Genomic DNA, 20,548 nt, shown 5'->3' on the forward strand with positions numbered 1-20,548 from the left:
GATTACTGAAGCTGTTATCAGAACTAATTTTACTACTGGCAAAACAAACAAGGTGGACAAGCTCTGATACACACTAGATATCTGCAGGACAACCTAGTTCTTGTAGGCTTCACTGTCTATTCCTCCAAGTCTGTAGTCCTGATATAGGCAGAGAGAATCTTGGTATCTTCAGGTTAGCATTTTGGTCCTCACCTTCAACCGCTATAGGATCAAACTTAAAGGATTTTAAACTGATTTCTTCTCAGATGCATCCTGTAGTGGGAGCATTATGATCCTTAAAGAAACTTTTTCACTATTATAATACTAGAAGTGATGGAAGAGGTAAAACTATTCTTTGTACATTTTGCTTTTACAGTACATCCTTTCCTCTGTAAAGTCACATCACCACTTGTTTCTCTGAGAAATAGAGAGTTATAGAAGAGCCAGAATGGAAAATTTAACTAATTATTTCTCTTCTGTGATTAACAGTCAAGGTCCAAATTTGTTGCTCAAGGTATAGTGAGGTCCAGACCCCAGAAAAAAAGTAGTAGTAATTAATAAGTAAAGAAAAAGATTTTGGCGTCTCTTTAAAATCGCCCAGTAGTCCGGATTTGGCTGGCAATCTGCCTATTGACTAACCCTGTACTAGTCTATCCCACCCATAAAATGTAAATATTGAAGGGGTCAACAGAGAATATGCATATTCTAAGTACATGCTGTGAGGTTTAGTTTACAAGTAAAGGAGAAGTTAAATTTAAGTAGAATTTCAGATATTCACTGTATAGAAGTAGTTCATGACCAGAGATCCTAGAAATCCGTTTGCCATGGAAAAATGCAGAATTTGCAGTTTTACAGAGAATCTTTCATTTTTACATTTTGTGAAAAAATTAAAATAATATATTAACTGCATTTTGCTGAAAGTTAGGGTAACCATATTTCCCAGAGTGAAAATGGGATACCACCTGGGGCTGACAGCCTGAGACGAGCTGTCCAGGGCCTGGCGTTGTCTCTGCCTCCTCGCAAAGATTCTTCTGTACCCACCCCCCCAAATAGGGTGCACCCCACTTTTTTGGCAAAACTGGGCATTTGATGATCAGTTGGCAAAAGCAAATGGGACAAATGCCCAGTTTTGCCAAAAAAAAGTCAGGACATTCAGGACAGGGCTTTAAAAGGGGACTGTCCTGGCCGAAACAGGACATATAGTCACCCTTGTTCAACTGATACTTCTATATAATGTGAATAGGGAAACTAAAGTTCAGCATTTCATTTTAATTGTGGAAAAACTGATTATTTTTTTTTATCAGAGAATTTTATTTTATTTTTTCTCACAGAAAATTAGGATCCCTGTTCATGAGCAGGAAAAGAAAAGGGCATGGCTGAGCAGATGGGTTGTGAGGCAATGTGATCTGCTCTGGATCCACTGAAATAGGGGTCAATCCAGTTGCCATGAGTAGTGTAATATTAATCACAGAAAGGAAACTAACCAGTAATACATTTTCTATTCTATCCCTTCTCTTTTCTCCATCTTCCCAACCTCACTACACCCCTCCCTCTCTTCAGTATGCAGTTTTGAAAAACTCTTAATGATTGATATGATAGCAGTGCTGTCATTCTTTTTAACAAAAGTCATTTTTGTTCTAGGTATTTTAATAGAGTCCCATTAAAGCTGTATTGCTGACTGAAATATTGGTATGAAGGGCTCTCACTGAGCAGAGCCCAGGAATTAAGAAGTCAAGAAATCGGCTGCTGCATTGCAAAAGAGCCTTGTGTGACACAGAATCTCCTGATTGGGGGGATCATTACTGCTATTATGACTCGACTTGCGTAGGAATTTTAAATTTCATCTGAATGTCAGTAATAACCCTCTTAGCAAATTATCCTGAATAAAATCACGAAGGCATTTTCTATAATAGGTGTTGAATTACTGGATAGATTTGCTAATTAAATACTCTTTTTGTTCTGCTGCAGTTGACATTACAGGGTACGATCTTGAACAATTATTCTCAACAGCTGTACTTTGTTAAGGGAAAAATTAACCACAAAGTTTATTTTTTTTTTTTACACTTGAAGTTGGCAGATTTTTTTGAAATGTGCTTGAAAAAAATTCCATCATCCAATTGGTAATGAGAAGATAAATATGCAGGTGTTGCTGTGAAATCAGATAACTGCAGACTGCCTTATTAATGAATTTAGTAAGCCTTTATAGCCTTCTGTTTTCTAGCTGTTGGCACTTGTAAGTGATCCTCTGTCATAATGAGTAATATTAACATATATGCCTGTCACCTGATGAACCTAACTTGTCTGTGACCCTCTTGTAATTACCTATATCAACTACGGTCCTCAGGGACAACTGAGAAATGTTCTTTGCATGGTCAAGTTCTTTTATTTAATGGGGGATCATCCTATCAGAACGTATGCTATTTTTCTAATATTATTGTGTTACACTATACCAGGGAATAGAAATCTACCTAGACTTAAGATCTCATTTTTGTGTATGTGTGTTTATACAAGGATGTGTATTTATTCTTTAGATCATATTAATATTAGCTCTTCTGTGTAGGAATTGGCTTACTTTGGATATCTGTATCAAGTTGCTTTTTATTCAAGAAAGAATGAAATGGGAAAATTAGAATAGTGGTGTTTGTATCTGAAAGAAGTCTTAGCCCTTATGTGACTATACGTTACAAACGTAACTTAAACCAGTGTGAGGTGACTAGGTAGATAAGTTGTGATGCAGTATGATCTGAGTCACATGGAAGTGGATAAGGGAAGTATTTGAGAATAATATACACATGGTATGTTTTGGACCTGACTGTATTTGACTGGTGTATCTGACGGTTTTGTTTCTAGAATACTTACAGTGTATAATGTTGCGTTTACACTAGATATTTTATTATGTTGAATTTTTTACCACTATTGCAACGCCACTTGAGGTAACAAAGATCAGAACTGTACTGTACTTTGTACAAGGACAGATAGTCTTGTGCTAAGGTGCACTAAGTGGGATTTAGGAAATTTGGGTTCAATTTCCAGCTGCGCCACAGACTTCCTGTGTGATTTTTGGGCCAGTCCTTGTCTCTCTGTGCCGTAGTTCCCCATCTGTTGTAGGAGGGGAGGCGGAGAGAAGGAATAAATAATACTTGCACTGTGTGTCGGTCTTGTCTATTTAGAGAATCAGAAGCTTGTATTGCAGTGCTACAGGTGTGAACCCTGCTGGCGATGCATTGGGGAAATAGCGTGAATGGCATTATACTTACATATAATAGAATTTGTATTTGCTCCCCCTCTCCTTTTTAAAGGAGATATTTCTTAAGTATATTAGGAACAAAGGGAATCCTAACAATGGCATTGGTACATGGTAACTGGAAATGATAGAAATGTCCATAATGCAGAAAAGGCAGAAGTGTTCAATAAATATTTCTGTTCTTTATTTAGAGGGAGAAAAGCCAGATGATGTATTTGTATCATATGATGATGACGCAATACTTTCCATTCCAACAGTAACTCAGGAGGCTGTTAAAGAGCAGCTACTACAGTTAGACATTTTTAAATCAGCAGATCTGGATAATTTGCATCCAAGCATTTTTTCTAAAAGGCTGGATCAGAAGCTTTCTGGACACTTACTGATTTTTCAATAAGTCTTGGAACACTAGTGAAGTTCCAGAGGACTGGAAGACAGCTAATGTTGTGCTAATATTTTTAAAAAAGTAAACTAGATAATACAGGTAATTACAGGCCTGTCTGACTAACTTTTGATCCCAGGCAAAACAATGGATGGGCTAATTTGGCAATCCTTCAATAGAGAATTAAAGGAGGGTAAAATAATTAATGCCAATCAACATGGGATTATGATGAATTAAGTTTAACTTTTTTTTAATTACAAGTTTAGTTGATACGTATAATGGTGTTGATGTGTGTACCTAGACTTCTGTAAATCATGTGTCTTGGAATTCCATGACATTTTGATTAAGAAACTAGAATGATACAAAATCAACAGTGGCACATGTTAAATGGAGTAGAACTGGCTAATAGATAGGTCTCAATGTAACCAAATGGGGTTTCATGGAGTGTGGAGGGGTATATTTCTAGTAGGGACCCACAGGAATAGTTTTTGGCTGTGTGCTATTTAACATTTTTATTTCATAGTGTGGATTAACTATTGGAATAAGTTAGCAAGGGTTGAGGTGCATACTCTATCAATGGAGAATTTTAAATCAAGAGCAGATGTTTTTCTAAAAGATATGCTCTAGGGGAAACAAGAATTAATTCATGAAAATCTCATGGCTTGTTATACAGAACATCAGAGTAGTTGATCACAGTGGTTTCTTCTGGTCTTTATGGATCTATGAAAACAAAAATTATAGGAAATTTACATATATTGAGAGTGTTATTAAAGTTGGAGAATGAGGCAATCAAAAGATAGGAAATGCCGGAGTTAAAATTGCAGCCAGAATTCTTCTGCCTTATGATCACATGAATTTAATTTCATTACGACATGCTATTTTATTTCCACAGGATCCCTCTCTGTTGAGCACTGTTTATTCCGTGCACTGCTGAATATATTAGGATAGTGTAGTGAAAGTTGCCTGTAGAACACATGTCATCTTCATTGTAGAATTGGCCAAGTGTATAGAGATTGAGGCTGGGGACTGAAGGAAGAAAAAGGATAGTCTCTTATGTTTAATGCTCTGCCCCAGACTTCTAGTGTGTTGCTTGGCAAATCACTTAAACTGAAATTTTCAAAAAATGCCACTGATTGTGTGCTCCTCTTTTTCAGAGTACCCAACTTGAGAAAATGGAGGCCTATGTTTCAGAAATAGCGCTGTGCACTCACAGGTGTTACTATAATCAATCTGAGTTGTGAATGCTCAGCATGTCTGGTAGTAAGGCATGTGGAATTCTCCCAGTGCAGAAACTGAGGCAGGGCATGTTTATGCTTATGCTACAGTGGCACAGCTGCGCCACTACAGCCCTACGCCAACGGGAGGGATTCGCCTGGCAGTGTAGGTAATCTACCTCCTCAAGAGGCGGTAGCTAGGTTGACGGAAGAATTTTTCCATCAATCTAGCGCTGTCTACACTGGGGATTAGGTCGGTTTAACTACTCTGCTCAGGGGTGTGGATTTTTCACACGTAGTTAAACTGACTTGATTTTCTACTGTAGACCAGGTGGAAGACAGCCATAGGGCTACCTTCTGAAGCTCTTCTTGCAAACTCTGTCATAGGGAGCATCTCAGGGGCGGGGTCTTTGAGAGCAGGGCAGCAGCAGACAGCAGTGTGGAAATTCTGGGCAGCACTGCCACCTATAGGTAAGCCTGGGAACACCGTTCTATCTTCAGCCCTCAGAATTGTCCAAATTGTGCTGGGGGCTGCGCTGGGTTTTAGAGCAGCCCAGGATTGCAAGGGCTTTTAAAGCTACTTGAGCCTCTATCCCTCCTTGCTGTGAGATTTGTGGGGTGCCTCCTGTCTAACCTTTCTCTTAAGAAGGTCTGGCTGATGCAGTTACATTTCTGGTGGCCAGTGATTGTGTTTCTATGCTAGAGTTCTCACTGTTCCCACCCCTGTGGTGAAAATTGTATGATGAAAAAAATCTGTTCTAGATAAATCCAAAGAGAGATTGTCGGTGATTTTAATCAACATGTTCGAATGTGAAGTGGAGATGGACTTGTGTTCAGGTTGGTTATGCAAATGTATTAGCTGGGAAGAGGTTTGTTGCTTTTTATTGTTAAAGTATTTGAAGGCTTGTGGTCATTAGAAATGTAGAAACAGTGTTAGCTGAGAAGTGGTGGTTGTTAGATAAAGACTGGGTGCTGATATAGGGTCAGAGCTAAGATTGCATGTGGAACCTTAATTATATATTTTCAAACTTGCAAAAAATATTTTGCTACTTTAACTTTGCTGTAGAATTTCATGTCTATCAAATGTCTTCTCTTATCTGACTTTGACTTTTTAGTATCACTTTTTTTTTCTTTTATTGGTACCCTGAGCACTTCCGTTTAAGGGTGTGTGTGTGTGTGGGTGTGTATTTATTTTTCCCTGTGTTAACTATCATGTGTTTCTCTCAAGAAAATTAGGTGGTACTTCTACGTAAGATTAAAATATAACTGGTACATTTAAAAAAAATCATGCTGAATAATCCTAGTTCAGTTTCTGCCCAGTTGGTAGAAAGCATCAATGGCATACCACACAAGTCCTTTCTGGGTCCCATGCTTCAGAAAATTTTCATTAATAACTTGGAGGCTAGGGTGGAGAGTGTGGCAATCAACTCTTTCGATGTTACAAGACTGAGAGAAATTGCAAATACTTGGGGAGAACTAAAATATAGCTTTCTTGATAAATTGGCGAAATAATTTAAAATCAGTTTAGTTTCAGAAAAGACACTTGTTAAATAGTTCATGAAAGAATGATAAAATACACAAATATGAAATAAGGGAGACTTGTATGGGCAGAAGTTCCTCAGATTTCAGAGCTTAATAGGAAATTTTTAATGAGTCAGTTCTACAACAGTCAATCTGCTGCCTTTCACCTTATCTCCCTCCAAAAATTGCAAATGTTATATTCAGATTATATTAAAATAAGCACCGAAATTATTTTGCCCCACTCCGCAGTAGCTGGGTCATAATTTGGATACAACATATTTTTGAGAGTGTTAAACTGTAAAAAGAGAGTTTGGAGTGTTGAGAGGAAGACATTTTTTAAAATGTGATAAAAGGTTTGCAATGTAAGACCAAAAGTAATCAAGCACTCATATTGTCTGAAGAAAAGTCTGAAAGACATAACTTGTATCTAAACTATGTTAAGAAAACATTGTTTGCAAAGCTTAAACACTTAAAAGTTAGGAAAACGTCAGAATTAAGGTTGTTCTTGTGTGTGGTGTAATATCTTAGGTTTTTTGGGTTTTTTTAAACACACTGGAAGAAAAAGTGCCACATGATGGAATTTCTTTTTTATCTCCTCTGCATTTGGTTCAGGTGGCTTTCTTATCCAGGGTTCCTGAGCCCAGTGGAGGGTGGGGGTGGTCATGTGATATGTCTACACAGGCTTCAGAGCCTGAGCCTGAACGTCTACATAGGTATTTTTACCACCATAGCCCAAGCCCTAGTCTGTTGACTCAGATTCACTGTTGCAGGCTGTGTAGACGTACCCAGAAAGCACAAGAGAGAGACAATCTCCCTGCTCACAGTTTAGGTGCCAGGACCTGGGGTAGACCTCAGCAGCTCAATGCTGCAATTGGAGAAGAAGCAGGACTTTCCCTACAAGTAATGTTCATATGGGTGCTCCCCTTCAGGGGTGCATGAACCCCTCAGGTACCTCTGAAGTGGAGCACTCATAGGAGGACACATCTGGAAGAACTTCAGTTACTGCACACAATAAGTAACCTCTCCTTAGCCTTAGGTTGGAGCATACGTACTGTAGAATCTTTGAAGAATTTAGCTGCTTAAAATCTAAGTCTGTACAGAGCATGTGTGAACTGTGATTCCCACCCCACCCCCCCAAACTTGGATAGATTTTCATGGAAACTGCAAAAGAAACATCCCTGACACAAAGGCCACCCCACTACCAAATTTCAAGTCCCTGCTGCAAAGCCTTTATAATAATGATGTTGGTATATTTATACAGAGGGATTAGTTATCACTAGCCAATGGGGACAAAGTCGCTGCAATGGTCTTTAGTCGCTGCAAGGAAAATGTATGTTAAACATTAGAAAAATATTTTTCTGAGTTATACATCAGAATAGTCCAGTTAGGGGCCATCTTTGACAATATTCATAGCTAGATTAAACAATCTTACCAATGGCTAAGGTATAACAAAATAGTTCCTAGCTTGAGGCATTATTAATGGACTAGAATGAGCTACTATAGATTCCAACAGCTTCCACCCCACCATCAACCTCAGCCTGGACCAATCTACATGGGAGGTCCACTTCCTAGACACTACGGTGCAAATAATTGATGGTCACATTAACACCACCCTATACCGAAAACCTACTGACCGCTATGCCTACCTTCATGCCTCCAGCTTCCATCCCGGGCACACCATAAGATCCATTGTCTACAGCCAAGCACTGAGGTACAACCGCATCTGCTCTAACCCCACAGACAGAGACCAACACCTACAAAATCTCCACCAAGCATTCTCAAAACTACAGTACCCGCACGAGGAAATAAGGAAACAGATCAACAGAGCCAGACGTGTACCCAGAAGCCTCCTACTGCAAGACAAACCCAAGAAAGAAACCAACAGGACTCCACTGGCCATCACATACAGTCCCCAGCTAAAACCCCTCCAGCGCATCATCAGGGATCTACAACCCATCCTGGACAATGATCCCACACTTTCACAGGCCTTGGGTGGCAGGCCAGTCCTCGCCCACAGACAACCTGCCAACCTGAAGCATATTCTCACCAGTAACTGCACACCGCACCATAGTAACTCTAACTCAGGAACCAATCCCTGCAACAAACCTCGATGCCAACTCTGCCCACATATCTACACCAGCGACACCATCACAGGACCTAACCAGATCAGCCACACCATCACCGGTTCATTCACCTGCACGTCCACCAATGTTATATATGCCATCATATGCCAGCAATGCCCCTCTGCTATGTACATCGGCCAAACTGGACAGTCTCTAAGGAAAAGGATAAATGGACACAAATCAGATATTAGGAATGGCAATATACAAAAACCTGTAGGAGAACACTTCAACCTCCCTGGCCACACAATAGCAGATCTTAAGGTGGCCATCCTGCAGCAAAAAAACTTCAGGACCAGACTTCAAAGAGAAACTGCTGAGCTCCAGTTCATCTGCAAATTTGACACCATCAGCTCAGGATTAAACAAAGACTGTGAATGGCTTGCCAACTACAGAACCAGTTTCTCCTCTCTTGGTTTTCACTCAACTGCTAGAACAGGGCCTCATCCTCCCTGATTGAACTAACCTCGTTATCTCTAGCTTGCTTCTTGCTTGCATATATAAACCTGTCCCTGGAAATTTCCACTACTTGCATCCGAAGAAGTGGGTATTCACCCACGAAAGCTCATGCTGCAAAACGTCTGTTAGTCTATAAGGTGCCACAGGATTCTTTGCTGCTTCTATAGATTCCTTCTGACTCAAGCCATTCTGTAAGCATTATTTAGAAATGAGAATATCTTTAACTCCAGTTATTAATTTTAAGACTATATTAATGTTGTTTAGGTGGGCTAATATAAAGAGAGATTCTGCTGCCAGTGCTGGTATTCCACACACGGGTATGCATGTTGCTCCATGTGCCTGAGATCGGAGATATGTAGCAAATAATGTCCATTGGTTTGACTTGTGCCTGTGCAATTGCTCTCTTTGTGCTCTAAACCGAGGTCATGGGCCAACATTTCTCTAGTTCCTTCTTACTGCCACATGGCCTGACTTGAAATCTTCTGTGTCCGAAATGATCTTCCTATACTTTCAAAATCTGTAAATATATATTGTGAGTATTTTTAGTAACCTGAGCCTTAGCTTTTTTTTTTTTTTTTTAGTATTTTTATAGCATCTCTCGCTTCTCCCTGTTTTGGGGAGCCTCTTCCCATGGAGAAGATATGCCCAGATTCCTTCGGTTTAAGGACTGTCTCCTTCCCACATTCCTTCTCCATCAGCGATAAACACAAGTGCTGCCTTTACTTCCTCTGAGAGGCTCATATCACTGCAGCATTTGTTCCTCCTTTTCTCCCTGAGCCCACTAGAGAAGAGAGCCCCATCTGCAGAAACATCTCCTGGAGAATGCCACGAGAACCCAGTTGGATCCAGACCAGGGAGAACCACCAGGACAATGACTTCAGACTGAACAGCACCTCTCTGAGCATGAGCGTCAGAACAGAGATCAAAAACGTTAAGCCAAAGAAACTTTCTCACAAGAGTAGAGGACATGGTCATAAGCATAAGGACAGATTCTCATCTAGGTCTGCCTCCAAGGAAAAGGATCCCTCCCCATCTTGGTCCAAGTTGGATGAGTCCTCATTCATGAGTCCTAAAGAATTAGGTCTACATAAATCTTCCAACCAAGAAGGGAAGGCACGAAGGAAGAAGGATCCAACTGTACCAGCTCTGATTCCATCTCAGAGACCGGAAGATTGGCACCACTGGCTCCAACTGGGAGTTCCATATCTCACCCAGTTGGCCCAGACAGTTTTGTTTTCCTGACCTTCTACAAATGTCAACCTGTCCTCCCATCTGTATCCAACCCTTTCTGTATTTAACTCATGAGAATGCTGAAATCAGGCATACCAACCCTACCCTCTTCACCTCACAGCCTGGAATTTGGATGGGTGTCAGGCATAGAACTTGCATGCTCAGAGAGGCTGTCCTAAGTGGCAGCAGGAAAGCTTTTCCACAAGAAAATCTTTTCTAGCTGATTGGAGGAGTTTCTCTGCTTGGAACTGTCAGCAGGAACAGTTATCTCCAGAGTCAGCAGGCATTCCTGTTGTTTTAGGCTTTCTCCTGTTCCACAAGACGTCAGGACTTCTAGCTTGCTGTGGATCCATCTGTCAGTAGTCAATGCCTTCCATCCTCTCACAGAAGGCGACTCTATCTTTATTCACGCAACAACAATTAAATTGCTGAAGTAGTTACACTGGACATTTGTGAGGCAACTACCTCGAGCTCTATCCTTACCTTTAAGAAGCATTACATCTTACTCCAGGCCTCTTCTGCAGTTGCAGCTGTGGGGACAGCAGTATTACAGACGTTCATACCAACTGCATCCTTGCACCCATCCTCTTGTTCAAATACTTCTTACCAGTCACCCACATGTGGAATCCACATAGTGATCAGAACTCAAAGAAGAAAGGCAGATTACTTACCTGTAATTTGGAGGTTCTTTGAGATGTGTGGTCCCTGTCTGTATTCCACTACCCAACTCCTTCCCCTCTGCTTTAGATCTTGTCTGATTTGTGAGAATAGGAGGAGCTTGAGAAGCGTTGGCCGATGCCCTCAGTTCAGAGCATTAGGGGAGCAACTGCACAGGTGAGGACCAACAGACACTGTTTGCTACAAATCTCTGGACTCAGATGTGTGGCACACATGGGCATCCATGTATGAAATATATATAGGGACCTTGAAGAACCTCCAGTTACATATAAGTAAGCTCCATTTAATGGTAGGTGAGCCAAGGATTTGTGTTCTTACTATGAGTATTAGGGTGGCTATATTTATTACCAGAAGAGACAAATAGTTTGCTTCAGGTGCTAAAGGAGCACTCAAGGACGATAAGGCCATTGTGGAGAAACTAAATGAATTCTTTGCATCGGTCTTCATGGCTGAGGATGTGAGGGAGATTCCCAAACCTGAGCCATTCTTTTTAGGTGACAGATCTGAGGAATTGTTCCAGATTGAGTTATCATTAGAGGAGGTGTTGGAACAAATTGATAAATTAAACATCAGTAAGTCACCAGGACCAGATGGTATTCACCCAAGAGTTCTGAAGGAACTCAAATGTGAAATTGCAGAACTACTAACTGTAGTCTGTAACCTATCATTTAAATCAGCTTCTGTACCAAATGACTGGAGGATAGCTAATGTGATGCCAATTTTTAAAAAGGGCTCCAGGGATGATCCCGGCAATTACAGGCCTGTAAGCCTGACTTCAGTACTGGGCAAACTGGTTGAAACTATAATAAAGAACAATATTGTCAGACATATAGACAAACATAATTTGTTGAGGAAGAGTCAACATGGTTTTAGTAAAAGGGAATCATGCCTCACCAATCTACTAGAATTGTTTAACAGGGTCAACAAGCATGTGGACTAAAGGGTTCCAGTGGATATAGTGTATTTAGATTTTCAGAAAGCTTTTGACAAGGTCTCTCACCAAAGGCTCTTACTCAAAGTAAGCTGCCATGGGATCAGAGGAAAGGTGCTCTCATGAATTGGTAACTGGTTAAAAGATAGGAAAAAAAGGATAGGTATAAATGGTCAGTTTTCAGAATGGACAAAGGTAAATAGTGGTGTCCCGCAGGGGTCTGTACTGGGACCAGTCCTATTCAACATAGTCATAAATGATCTGGCAAAAGGGGTAAACAGTGAGGTGGCAAAATTTACAGATGATACAAAATTACTAAAGATAGTTAAGACCCAGGCAGACTGCGAAGAGCTACAAGAAGATCTCTCAAAACTGGGTGACTGGGAAACCAAATGGCAGATGAAATTTCATGTTGATAAATGCAAAGTAATGCACATTGGAAAGCATAATCCCAATTATAAATATAAAACCATGGGGTCTAATTTAGCTGTAACCACTCAAAAAAAAGATCTTGGAGTCATTGTGGATAGTTCTCTGAAAACATCCACTCAATGCGCAGCGGCAGTCAAAAAAGTGAACAGAATGCTGGGAATAATTAAGAAAGGGATAGATAATAAGACAGAAAATATCATATTGCCTCTCTATAAATCCATGGTATGCCCACATCTTGAATACTGCATACAGATGTAGTTGCCCCATCTCAAAAAAGATGTATTGGAATGGAAAAGGTTCAGAAAAGGGCAACAAACATGATTAGGGGTATAGAATGGCTTCTGTATGAGAAGAGATTAATAAGACTGGGACTTTTCACCTTGGAAAAGAGATGGCTAAGGGGAGATATGATTGAAGTCTATAAAATCATGACTGGTGTAGAGAAAGTAGATAAGGAAGTGTTGTTTACTATTCTCATAACACAAGAACTAGGGGTCACCAAATGAAATTAATAGGCAGCAGGTTTAAAACCAAATAAAAGGAAGTATTTCTTCACACAATGCGCAGTCAGCCTGTGGAACTCCTTGCCACAGGATGCTGTGAAAGCCAAGACCATAACAGGGTTCAAAAAAGAACTAGATAAATTCATGGAGGATAGGTCCATCAATGGCTATTAGCCAGGATGGGCAGGGATGGTGTCCCTAGCCTCTGCTTGGGAATGAGCGACAGGGGATGAAGCTGGGAATGAGCAACAGAGGATGGATCACTTGATGATTACCTGTTCTGTTCATTCCCTCTGGGGCACCTGGCACTGGCCGCTGTCGGAAGAAAAGATACTGAGCTAGATGGACCTTTGGTCTGACCCAGTAGGGCCGTTCATATATTCATGTTTTGAAAAACAGAAACATTTGGAATTAACTATGTGATGGATATTTTCATATGTTAACTTGTAATTATATCATACATTAATCTTCGATAATTTTTTTCATTTCAGATTTTGATGCATACTAAGGAGATGGTGCAGAAGGTAATGCTGAACATTTTCATTATTCAACAACCCTTAAATAGCACACCCGGTGAAATTTTTTATTTTAAGAAAATTGTAACCAAACAAACATGAAATCACTTCTTTGGATGCCTAGTTTACAAATGTAATCCTTCCTAATGGATTATAGCTTTTTTCCTTCTCTTAACACCGATGTGATCTAGCCCCTACTTGAAGCCTGTGTGAGAGTGTTTCAAGCAAATTAGCAACAGTGCTAATTAGAGTTTACTCACAGGTCTGTTACACTCTGTGTTCTAGTGTTTTACTAGGAATTTTTTTTGGCTCCCTTTTTATTGTATTATATGGTGATTATATACTATTTGGAGTTTAATATGGATTTGTTTAACTGCACTGACCTCTCCCACCATTAAAGACATCTGGTCTTCGTCTGTCAAGGTGATAAGATCCCACTGGATTTATTGCTAATCCTGAATATCTGGGTAGCAATAATGGTGACAGTTGCCTTCTTTCACCTCTACCTTGCTAGGAAATTATGCCTATCTTCTGTTCTTGTGAGTTTTGACCTGGATATAATTCATTGTGGTGTTATGGTGGCTTTTTTCTGCTAAGGAGGCAGGCTAATCTGCTCTGCACAAGAAGGAGTTTGTGTGTTCATCTCCAGATACAGTAGTTCAGTCTGGAGATGAAAAACACATGGAACACTGTGGTTATTTCTTTATCCAAAAGCAAAAATACATTCTCTTTCAAGGCTTCTGGCCAATGTAAGGACTAAACATAAGAGGAAGACTGAGTCAAAGCCTAACTCTTTCAGAACACATTGAAAGAGTTGTTTTTTGGCAAAAGCCACCTTAAAAAAATACTGAAATGGCGGAGAGAGAAGACTTGTAAACCAAATGCTGAATCTGGAAGAGGTGAAGAAAGAGCAGAGTCCACAATGAATAGCTTCATAATGCTCTTATTTGACTGATAGATACAGTAATTATGACTGTGATGGTTTCCCTTGAAATTTGTCAGACAAGTGATGTTTCTTTTATATGATGTGGGTACTTTGCAGCAGTGTTGTGGTGATCACAAATGGATCTTCAGGCTATCATGTTACTCTTCAAAGATGTTGGCTATAAGGAACCATACCTTGTCTTGAATAGTCTGAATGTATCTGTCAGTCTCATGGTCTTTTCTCTCTCCCCTCTCAGCCAGTTGATAACAATAGGGATGGAACTCTTAAGACCAGAATTGTTCAATTATTTTCTTCCACTTTTTATTTACAGCATTCTATACCCCATATGGTGTTGAAAAATAGGATAACTGGCAAAACGTACAACTGAAAAGTCTGCTTGATTTTTCCTCTTTTAGCATTTACTTAGTTGTCTCATGCTTGATTTTTGCCCCTTGAATACACACACGTATACATATATATTTACATGTATACATTTTAATGAAACCTAAACTTTTAAATGAAATCCTGCTTTGCATTATTTATATAGTTTATGGTTAAACTAGTAATGCGTTGTGTAAACATTTTGCTCAAATTTTGAAAATGCTTCGGAATGCAATATAGAATCATAGAATTGTAGACTGTTCGGGATCTTAAGAGGTCATCTAGTCCATTCCCCTTGCACTCATGGCAGGACTAGTATTATCTAGATCATCCCTGGCAGGTGTTTGTCTAACCTGCTCTTAAAAATCTCCAATGATGTAGCGTTCACAACCTCCCTGGGCTATTTATTCCAGTGCTTAATAGCCCTGACAGGAAGTTTTTCCTAATGTTCATCCTAACCCTCCCTTGCTGTAATTTAAGCCCATTGCTTCTTGTCCTATCCTCAGAGGTTAAAGAGAACAATTTTTCTTTCTCCTCTTTGTGACAACCTTTTATGCACTAGAAAACTTGTCATTTCCCCTCTTTGTCTTCTCTTCTCCAGATTAAACAACCCCATTTTTTTCAATCTTCCCCCATAGGTCATGTTTTCTAGACCTTTAATCATTTTTGTTGCTCTTCTCTGGACTTTCTCCAATTTGTTCACATCTTTCCTAAAACGTGGCGCCCAGAACTAGACACAATACCCAGTTGAGGCCTAATCAGCACAGTGTAGAGTGGAGAATTACTTCTCGTGTCTTCCTTACAACACTCCTGCTAATACATTCCAGAACGATGTTTGCTTTTTTTGCAACAGTATTACACTGTTGGCTCATATTTAGTTTGTGATCCACTATGACCCCCAGATCCCTTTCCGCTGTACTCCTTCCTAGGCAGTCGTTTCCCATTTTTTATGTTTGCAAGTGCTTGTTCCTTCCTAAGGGACTTTGCATTTCTCCTTATTGAATTTCATCCTATGTACTTGAGACCATTGCGAATTTTAATCCTATCCTCGAAAGCACTTGGAACCCCTCCCAGCTTGGTATCGTCCGCAAACTTTGTAAGTCTACTCTCTGCCATTATCTAAATCATTGATGAAGATATTGAACAGAACCAGATCGAGAACTGATCCCTGCAGGACCCCATTTGATATGCCCTTGCAGCTTGTTTGTGAACCACTGATAACTACTCTCTGGGAACGGTTTTCCAACCAGTTACACACCCACCTTATAGTGCCATCTAGATTGTTTTTAACTAGTTTGTTTATGCGAAGATTATATGAGACAGTATCAAAAGCCTTACTAATGTCGAGATAGACCAGATCTAGTGCTTCCCTCCATCCACAGGGCTTGTTACCCTGTCAAAGAAAGCTATTAGGTTGGTTTGACGTGATTTGTTCTTGACTATCTATGCTGACTGTTAGTTACTGAAGTACTGAAGTTATTGGTCTGTAATTCCCTGGGTTTTCTTTATTTCCCTTTTACTAGGTTGGCACTATATTTGCCCTTTTCCAGTTCTCTAGAATCTCTTCCATCTTCTATGACTTTTTGAAGATAATTGCTAATGGCTCAGATATGTCTTCAGTCACCTAGTATTCTAAGATGTATTTCATCAGGCCCTATTGTCTTGAAGACGTGAGTAATGAGCCTACTCTGTCCTTGGTCTTCCTCTTGCTTCTAATGTATTTGTAGAATGTTTTCTTGTTGCCCTTTGTCTCTAGCTAGTTTAATCTCATTTTGTGCCTTGGCCTTTCTAATTTTGTCCCTACATACTTGTATTATTTGTTTATATTCATCCTTTGTAATTTCACCTAGTTTCCACTTTTGGTAGCAGCTTTTTGAGTTTGATATCACTGACGATATCCTGAATAAGCCAGCATGGCATTTTGTCTTACTTCCTATATTTTGTATGCAGTGGGATAGCTTGCCCTTGTGCCCTTAATAATGTGTTTTTGAAAAACTGCAAACTCTCTTAAGCTGTTTTTTCCCTTTGACTTGCTTCCCGTGGGATCTTATCTACTAAACCCCTGAGTTTGTGAAAGTCTTCCTTCTTGAAATCCATTATCTTTATTGTGCTGTTTTTCCTCCAACCATCTCTAAGAATAATGAACTTTGCCATTTCATGATCACTTTCACCTAAGCTGCCTTCCACTTTCAAATTCTGAATCAGTTCCTTCCTATTTGTCAAAATCAAATCTAGAACAGCCTCTCCCTTAGTAGCCTTCTCCAACTTCTGAAATAAAAAGTTGTCTCCAATACATTCCAAGAACTTGTTGGATAATCTGTGCCCTGCTGTGTTATTTTCCCAACGGATATCTGGGTAGTTGAAGTCCCCCATCACCACCAAGTCCTGTGCTTTGTTTGGATGATTTTGTTAGTTGTTTATAAAAAGACTCACCCACCTTTTTTTCCTGGTTAGGTGGTCTGTAGTAGACCCCTACCACTATCCTTGTTTTTTAAATCCCTTTTATCCTTACCCAGAGACTAGATAAAGTAAGGTAAAAGAGAGGTTGTTTTGTAATTCTTTTGTTTAAAGCTGCTTGTTTTATTTAGATGAACCTTGAAGTGATTTATGGAGATACAGATTCCATTATGATAAATACAAATAGCACCAACCTGGAGGAGGTTTTCAAGCTGGGGAACAAGGTAAGGGAATTTTGAAGGAAAAAAAATATTTCTCATAGACTTCATACATGGGTGTTACAAGAATGTGTGTGAGAGAAACACTACACATAAATTTAGTGAAAAAAGGTTTGGGTGTCCTAAATGTGTCATCTGTTGGAATGTATACAAATGCAAGACAAAAATATAGGAGACCAATTTCAGCATACGAAGGGTTTGTGCATTGCTTATGATGAAAGAAAGGGTAGATGGATTTCCTAAATGCATGTATTTTCAAGAGGTGATTTGAAGAAAGAGGGGAGGGGGATTCTAATGAGGTGAGAATGAGGAGACTGGTGCAGAAGGAGCCATGATAGAAAGGGAGCTAAGGAAGAAATAAGGTGAAAGGACTGGCATCTGTGCAGGAAGTGGAAAAGGATACAAAGAAAATTGAGAGAAGAACTGTAGGAGGAGGCAGGATAATATAGAGCCTCACAGTTGAGGGTAAGAATCTTGAATTTTACGAGGAGCTGATGTAGGGCAGAAAGTTTACACTATGAAGCAAAGTTGTGGCACAGTCTTTGGCTTGGCATAGCATTTTGAACACACTTAAATGTTTTTTAGAAATTAATTTTCTATATATTCTTGGTTGCTGTGCTACATGAGACGAAAGAAAATATACTACTCTCTTAAGACTGTTTGGAAATTTAAAGTTAGGGTTGACGCTCTGTGCTGTATATGGTCTAGTTGTGTCATTATATGGCAGCAGATATTACCTCAGTTCAATAGAACAATCCTGATTTAGGAAAGTACTTATGATCTATTGATGTCAATGGGACATAAGAACACTGTTAAAATTAAGCATTGTTTGTTCGGTATATGTGGTAATTATTTTTCTGCAATACAGCATCTCCCACTATTCTGGACGTGTGGGCTGCTCTTCTCTTTCTATAACTCACGAGGGTGGATCAGCATTTTGGCACCACACAGTCTGGCTATATTACCACTGCTCCTGCTTGCTGCCAGATTCTTTGCCTCCACAGCAGCAGATGGAGGTGATTTCTTTTACTCCTGCCCTTCCTCCTCCTCCTATTTTAACTTTTCTGCTCAGTTTTTTGGGCAGTGGGGAGCAGTATTCTCCCTCCTCGGCATTCCTCCTCCTCCCTGGGTTGGTTACCCCTTTGGGGATTAAACTTTCCTGGGCTTCCACAGCAGCATGTCCCTGTCGGCTCCTCTGCCGGGTCAAATCCAAGCATTGTTCTCTATGTGAGGCAGCTTTCCTAGGCTTGATAGATGGCGAGTTGTGCCCAGCCTGGACTCAGCCTTCTGTCCCTGACTTTGTTAGGTCCCAGGGCTGAGAGTTGGACAGGCAGGTGGGGTCACCGTACTACTGAGGCAGCTGTGATTCTGATGTGGGGGAAAATGGAGCAGGAACCCCAGTGCAGAGCAGAGAGAGCCTCCAAAAGTGAGGGGGTAAATCCCAGGAGGCGTCTGCAGAACGAATTGGGGAGGCTTGAGGTGGCCACAAATTCTCCTCCCCGCCCCCGCCAATTTGAAAATGGTTCCCAAGTAGAAAAGAAGCAGGGCTTCTATTCAGCTCCACCTCCCAAAGCTGACCAGGAGAGTTCCAAAAACAAATTTCCCCTCCCATCTTCGGGACTGGAACACAGTGGGGAGGATTCTGAGACAGACCTCTCGAGAGGGCCCCTGGTCCTAAGGCAAGTGGCAAAAGGCCTCACCAAAGCTGCAGCAGAGCTTCTCCTCCTCCAGTAGAAAGGTGAGTTATCTGGCTCTGAAACCTGACAGGCTCCTGTCAATAAGCCTCAGAGCAGATTGCTCCCTTAAAAATCCTCCCGAAGCTGCAATACCGCTTCACTTCTCCTTCAAGGAAGTGATTAAGGATAAATGGAACAAGCCTGATCCAGGCAGCATATTAACAAGAGTGACCTCAGGCTCTATAACATTCAAGAACCAAAGGGCTCTATTGTTGAGATACTGAAGGTTGACTCCACTGTAGCGTTCCTTGCCAGGGGTATGGTTATTCCCTCAGAAGGGGAGTTCTACCCAAAAGAACCCGCGGATAGAAAGATGGAAGTCACTCTGAGGGCTTTGAAGCCACTTTCACCACCCTCTGTGCGTCTCTGGCAGATAACTGTTTTGCAAGAGTCTCTCTTTCCTGGTTGAAAGATTGCAAAGGGTTGTTTTAGAGAAAGTAATCCTAGCAACAGCGTTTGTAGCTGATGCCTTAATGGATGCAATGAAGTCCTCAGCCCAAACTGTGTCTTCCAGCTCAGTAGCAAGGCACCATCTATGTCTCTGACCCTGGAAGGTGGATGCTCACTCTAACCAGGTTCTGTGGTCAGCCAAGTTTACAGGCTCTCTTCTTTTTGGAGAAAAGCTGGAGGGTGACAATGCAGCAAAATCCCTTCCCCACTAAGCACCCTCAGGAGAGATATAGACTGGCCTTCACAGGGAGGTGATTCTTTCACTCCTCTTCCTCACAGGTGTACCAGTGAAGGGACAACAGATGAAACTAAGGTCTAGCGGGAAAGTCCAGTGGGACCTCAGCTGCCCCCCCCAATCCATTTTATGATGATCACATAGGTCTCTGCCCAAAAATGAATCTAGGGGCCAGGACTTCCCATTTCCTAGAGGAATGGTTTTCATTGATCACAGACAACTGGGTCAAGGAAATAGCCAAAGATACTCCCTTGAGCTGTGAGCTCCACTCCAACTGTTTTACATCCAGCCAATGCAGCTACAACAATCTCATAAAACACAATCCGATGCAGAATGAAATATCTCATCTTCTAGAAATGGGGGTGATAGTGTTCCCTTAGACGAAAGGTTCTCTGGGTTCTACTCCATCTTCTTCTTGTACAGAAGCATACAGGGGGTATTAGCACCATTCTTGATGTCAAAATGTCTAACAAGTGGATGAAGAAAATGAAGTTCCAGTTGGAGATCCTGGCCTCTACAGTGTCATCCCTCCCCCAGGGGCATTTCTTGACTTCAGTAGATCTAGTGGACATGTATCTTTATACACCCATCAGACCGTGCCACAGCAGACTTCTGAAGTTCACCTACAAGAGCAAACATTTATTAGTACCAAACACTCCTGTTCATCCTGTCCTTGGCTCCCAAAACATTTACAGAGGAATTGATGATAATAGCCAGAGTCAGGTCACAAGGAACTCATTTGTACCCCTTCCTTGATGGCATCTCCATCAGAGTTTCATTGCAGTCAGCAGCAGACAGGGGCAAGTCTTGGACTTTGAATCTCCTATAGGCTCACAGCTTCGACATTGATGCCAAGAAAAGTTCTCTGGTTCCACCCAGGAATTTATTTTCTTGCTCCAGAGGTGTAGGAAAGCTACAATAGCTTTATGCCTCTGACTGCT

The 20,548-nt window shown here is 40.7% G+C and overlaps 1 protein-coding gene across 10 annotated transcripts in view; it reads left to right on the top strand.

Moving 5' to 3' along the window:
- POLA1 (DNA polymerase alpha 1, catalytic subunit) overlaps window positions 1-20,548 on the top strand; it is a 348,901-nt gene that overhangs the window by 127,501 nt on the left and 200,852 nt on the right. For all 10 annotated transcript variants that reach the window (XM_039494489.1, XM_039494508.1, XM_039494498.1 and 7 more), the window contains exons 27-28: window positions 13,182-13,214; window positions 17,100-17,192. In XM_039494489.1, the coding sequence (XP_039350423.1) occupies window positions 13,182-13,214; window positions 17,100-17,192 (126 nt within the window). The remainder of the gene's footprint in view (window positions 1-13,181; window positions 13,215-17,099; window positions 17,193-20,548) is intronic.

This window comes from Mauremys reevesii, linkage group 1, assembly GCF_016161935.1.
Source record: "Mauremys reevesii isolate NIE-2019 linkage group 1, ASM1616193v1, whole genome shotgun sequence".
Classification (NCBI taxonomy): Eukaryota; Metazoa; Chordata; order Testudines; family Geoemydidae; genus Mauremys; species Mauremys reevesii.